Below are 6,000 nucleotides of genomic sequence, written 5' to 3'. Positions count from 1 at the left end.
CCCCGGGTCATTGTTTCCGCCTGACAATGATTCATCATTGAATGACTTCAAAATTACAAGATATGAAAAACATGAATGACAAATTGTTTAAATAATTATAAACCAAATAGAAAACTTCAGTGATGAACATTTATCAAACAACAAATTACATATGATTTTTATTTGATTTTTATTTACATTTTAAGTCAAAAAGCCTAAACTGATTTTTGAAAGATACACCAATATATAGATAGTGTGTCTTATCCTTGTTTTTTCGTTTCTTTCAGGGGAGCCAACGGTGAATAATAATGGAGCCACAGAGAGACATTTCCCTATCTATCGCCTCACTGTAACATAAAGAGACAACCACTCAAAATGGACGTCAAGGACCTCCAGATCCAAAACTCCACATTCGAAAGCAACACATCAGACATTCAGCCCGTCCCACACAACCTATGGGAGGTCATCACCATAGGAACCGTATCAGCCATCGTCAGCCTGATAACAGTCGTAGGCAATGTTCTTGTGATGCTGTCGTTCAAGGTCAACAGTCAACTAAAGACAGTCAACAACTACTACCTTCTCAGCTTAGCTTTCGCTGACCTCATAATAGGAGTTCTGTCCATGAACTTGTACACCTCATACATCCTAATGGGCTATTGGTCCTTAGGGAACCTAGCCTGTGACCTCTGGTTAGCCATGGATTACGTGGCCAGTAATGCCTCCGTTATGAACTTGTTAGTCATCAGTTTCGACAGGTACTTCTCCATCACAAGGCCGTTGACCTATAGGGCCAAGAGGACGCCGAAGAGGGCGGCTATTATGATTGGTCTAGCGTGGCTAGTGTCGTTTGTCCTCTGGGCGCCGCCTATCCTGTGCTGGCAGTACATTGTCGGAGGTCGGAGAGTCCCGGCAGACCAGTGCCAGATCCAGTTCTTCTCCGAGCCGGTGATCACGTTCGGCACCGCCATCGCTGCGTTCTACATCCCTGTCTCCATCATGACCTTCCTCTACTGTAAGATCTACAAGGAGACAGAGAAACGCACCAAGGACCTGGCTGAGCTGCAGGGTCTCACCACATCTGGTCCCCCAGAGACTGTTAATAAACCCCAGAAAACAGTTCTGTTACAGTCCTGTTTCAGCTCCAGCAACGACAGGAGGGACAGAAGGAACCAGGCCTCGTGGTCCTCGTCCAATCAGAGTAACGTCACCAAGACCACGACCCGGTCGGACGAGTTGGCCTGGGCCCGGGCCGAGCAGGTCATATCCTTCAACAGCTACACCTCATCTGACGAGGAGACTCATCATCCTGTTTCCGCTGCAACTTCCCAGGGGTCGTTCAAAGGTCAAGGTCAGACTGAAAACGGACAGGCGCCCGCTGGTTATGGTGATGATGAAGAAAGCGAGTACTTTCCGACCGCCACCCCACCTCCGAAAAAACCCAACAAGAAGGGCATCTCCTACAAGTTCAAACCGGTCTCGAAGGATACCAGCAGCCCTCAGAATGACAAAAGCCCCAACACAGACCCTAAAACAGCCCCTCCATGTCTCTCTGAGTCTGACCAGACAGGAGGACAGAACCACCACCAGAACTCCTCTCCATCATCCTCAACCACCACCAAGCCCATGGACCCCGTCCTGAAGAGCCAGATCACCAAGAGGAAGAGGATGGTCCTCATCAAGGAGAAGAAAGCTGCCCAGACCCTCAGTGCCATCCTCCTGGCCTTCATCCTAACATGGACTCCGTACAACATCATGGTGCTCATCTCCACCTTCTGTTCTGACTGTATCCCTGTGTCTCTCTGGCACCTGGGCTACTGGCTCTGTTATGTCAACAGCACCATCAACCCCATGTGTTACGCGTTGTGTAACAAGACTTTTCAGAAGACCTTTAAGATGCTGTTGATGTGTCAGTGGAGGAAGAAGAGAGGGGAGGATAAGCTGTACTGGTGCGGACAGAACCCGGCCATCAACAGCAAGATGACATGATGTGGTGTGGAATAGAGTATATATATATATATATGGGCATTCAGCAGCAAGATGACATGATGTGGTGTGGAATAGAGTATATATATATATATATATTTGGGCATTCAGCAGCAAGATGACATGATGTGGTGTGGAATAGAGTATATATATATATATATGGGCATTCAGCAGCAAGATGACATGATGTGGTGTGGAATAGAGTATATATATATATATATGGGCATTCAGCAGCAAGATGACATGATGTGGTGTGGAATAGAGTATATATATATATATTTGGGCATTCAGCAGCAAGATGACATGATGTGGTGTGGAATAGAGTATATATATATATATATGGGCATTCAGCAGCAAGATGACATGATGTGGTGTGGAATAGAGTATATATATATATATATGGGCATTCAGCAGCAAGATGACATGATGTGGTGTGGAATAGAGTATATATATATATATATGGGCATTCAGCAGCAAGATGACATGATGTGGTGTGGAATAGAGTATATATATATATATATGGGCATTCAGCAGCAAGATGACATGATGTGGTGTGGAATAGAGTATATATATATATATGGGCATTCAGCAGCAAGATGACATGATGTGGTGTGGAATAGAGTATATATATATATATATGGGCATTCAGCAGCAAGATGACATGATGTGGTGTGGAATAGAGTATATATATATATATATGGGCATTCAGCAGCAAGATGACATGATGTGGTGTGGAATAGAGTATATATATATATATATGGGCATTCAGCAGCAAGATGACATGATGTGGTGTGGAATAGAGTATATATATATATATATGGGCATTCAGCAGCAAGATGACATGATGTGGTGTGGAATAGAGTATATATATATATATATATGGGCATTCAGCAGCAAGATGACATGATGTGGTGTGGAATAGAGTATATATATATATATATGGGCATTCAGCAGCAAGATGACATGATGTGGTGTGGAATAGAGTATATATATATATATATGGGCATTCAGCAGCAAGATGACATGATGTGGTGTGGAATAGAGTATATATATATATATATGGGCATTCAGCAGCAAGATGACATGATGTGGTGTGGAATAGAGTATATATATATATATATATTTGGGCATTCAGCAGCAAGATGACATGATGTGGTGTGGAATAGAGTATATATATATATATATGGGCATTCAGCAGCAAGATGACATGATGTGGTGTGGAATAGAGTATATATATATATATATGGGCATTCAGCAGCAAGATGACATGATGTGGTGTGGAATAGAGTATATATATATATATATATATATTTGGGCATTCAGCAACAGACCCCTTTTTAAAAAAATACAAAACTCCTCTCTGTACAGTAAGCAGATATGTTCAGCATATATGGCCCATGTGGGTGTTAAACCCACACCTGGTGTTGCTCGTGCCAAGCACTAATCAACGGAGCACAATTGCCCCAACGTTATGAACTGTAAAACTGGCGTAGTGTTTGAGCAGTGTCTGGTGAATGCATCTGTGCTTTTATCAAATTATAAAAAGTTGCACATTAAATGGAGGCTTTCGAACCTCATAATTTGTCAAGTACCCCAGGGTTTCCCAAACTTGGCCCTGGGCCCCCCAGAAAAAAAGTATTTAGTCAGCCACCAATTGTGCATGTTCTCCCAATTAAAAAGATGAGAGAGGCATGTAATTTAGGTACACTTCAACTATGACAGACAAAATGAGAAAAAGAAATCCAGAAAATCACATTGTAGGATTTTTAAGGAATTTATTTGCAAATTATGGTGGAAAATAATTATTTGGTCACCTACAAACAAGCAAGATTTCTGGCTCTCACAGACCTGTAACTTCTTCTTTAAGAGGCTCCTCTGTCCTCCACTCGTTACCTGTATTAATGGCACCTGTTTGAACTTGTTATCAGTATAAAAGACACCTGTCCACAACCTCAAACAGTCACACTCCAAACTCCACTGGCCAAGACCAAAGAGCTGTCAAATGACACCAGAAACAAAATTGTAGACCTGCACCAGGCTGGGAAGACTGAATCTGCAATAGGTAAAGCAGCTTGGTTTGAAGAAATCAACTGTGGGAGCAATTATTAGGAAATGGAAGACATACAAGACCACTGATAATCCCCCCCCCCACACACACCCCACTATGCGGATGATTTAAATCATTACATTTACATTTAAGTCATTTAGCAGACGCTCTTATCCAGATCATCACAGCTACTCTGTGATTCAAACGGAATGTACATATTGAACATATCACACATTTCAACAAGTATGTTTCTGTACAGTATTAAAAAAAAAACAGCCTTTTCCTCCGTTTTTTGTAAAAGGTTTTACTAACAGTTGTATGTAACGTACTTTGCCTTGTGCATTTCTAGACGTCAAATGTTCTAATCGTTATTCATATCATTTTAGTCGTGTTCTTTCAGTTTAAGTAGATTGATCTTGCATCCAAGGGCTAATATTATACAATGTTTACAGGTTGTTATGCTGGCCTGCAGTTTCAATGCAATGGAAATGAGAAGCCTTTATGGAGATTGTACACGCCCACTCATCACGAACACACACACATTACCATCATTCCTCTTTACCTCTGTAAGCAGAGGCAGAGGTGAATCAGAGAGATACACCGTAGGTACATGTAAACCACAGGAGGTTGGTGGTTACGTTAATTGGGGAGGACGGGCTCGTGGTAATGGCTGGAGTGGAATCAATGGAATGGAATCCAATACATCAAACACATGGTTTCCATGGTTTCCAGGTGTTTGATTCCATTGGCTCCATTCCAGCCATTATTATGAGCCGTTCTCCTCTCAGCAGCATCCACTAATGTAAACACATCCCAACCCAAAATAACCTACAAATATTACATTTCGTATAGTCATTGCCCCTACTGTAAAATGTGGTCACTGGAAAACAGCATATCTCACTCCTCACCTGCAGTACCTATGAGGTCGAGTTAGGTTTTTGAAGCTGTATACTATTGCAACACATACCTCCTTTCTACTGTAAAAATCTTTCCTCTGTAAAGTTCTGTGCCTTGTGTTGCGACCAGAGGACATGATGACGCTGACATATATTGTGAATGGATCTATGTTTATCTTGCTCTCTACTGTATAGTGTGCTGCTTGTGTCCCCTTTTTGATCTGATCAGTGACATAATACCAATTGAAAAATATCCGTAGGGATTCTCTGAAGGCTCATTGGTTAAACACAATGCTTTGTTTACAACGTGTTGGAAGTATTATTACAAAAACAGAGCTTGAATGGAAGACCCTACATCTAAGGACATGGTTCTACATCTAAGGACATGGTTCTACATCTAAGGACATGGTTCTACATCTAACGACATGGTTCTACATCTAACAACATGGTTCTACATCTAAGGACATGGTTCTACATCTAAGGACATGGTTCTACATCTAACGACATGGTTCTACATCTAAGGACATGGTTCTACATCTAAGGACATGGTTCTACAGACATGGTTCTACATCTAAGGACATGGTTCTACATCTAAGGACATGGTTCTACATCTAAGGACATGGTTCTACATCTAAGGACATGGTTCTACATCTAAGGACATGGTTCTACATCTAAGGACATGGTTCTACATCTAAGGACATGGTTCTACATCTAAGGACATGGTTCTACATCGACATGGTTCTACATCGACATGGTTCTACATCTAAGGACATGGTTCTACATCTAAGGACATGGTTCTACATCTAACGACATGGTTCTACATCGACATGGTTCTACATCTAAGGACATGGTTCTACATCTAACGACATGGTTCTACATCTAAGGACATGGTTCTACATCTAAGGACATGGTTCTACATCTAACGACATGGTTCTACATCGACATGGTTCTACATCGACATGGTTCTACATCTAAGGACATGGTTCTACATCTAAGGACATGGTTCTACATCGACATGGTTCTACATCTAAGGACATGGTTCTACATCTAAGGACATGGTTCTACATGGTTCTACATCTAAGGACATGGTTC

The 6,000-nt window shown here is 41.7% G+C and overlaps 1 protein-coding gene across 1 annotated transcript; it reads left to right on the top strand.

Moving 5' to 3' along the window:
- The first annotated feature begins 283 nt into the window (after positions 1-283).
- LOC115125621 (muscarinic acetylcholine receptor M5-like) lies at positions 284-1,968 on the top strand. The gene has a single exon (XM_029655142.2). The coding sequence runs from the start codon at positions 355-357 to the stop codon at positions 1,966-1,968; it is 1,614 nt and encodes a 537-aa protein (XP_029511002.2). The 5' UTR covers positions 284-354.
- Positions 1,969-6,000: the final 4,032 nt, after the last annotated feature.

Source organism: Oncorhynchus nerka, linkage group LG24, assembly GCF_034236695.1.
Source record: "Oncorhynchus nerka isolate Pitt River linkage group LG24, Oner_Uvic_2.0, whole genome shotgun sequence".
NCBI lineage: Eukaryota > Metazoa > Chordata > Actinopteri > Salmoniformes > Salmonidae > Oncorhynchus > Oncorhynchus nerka.
Note: the sequence above shows the minus strand (reverse complement) of the source record. Positions and strands in the feature narration are given on the sequence as shown.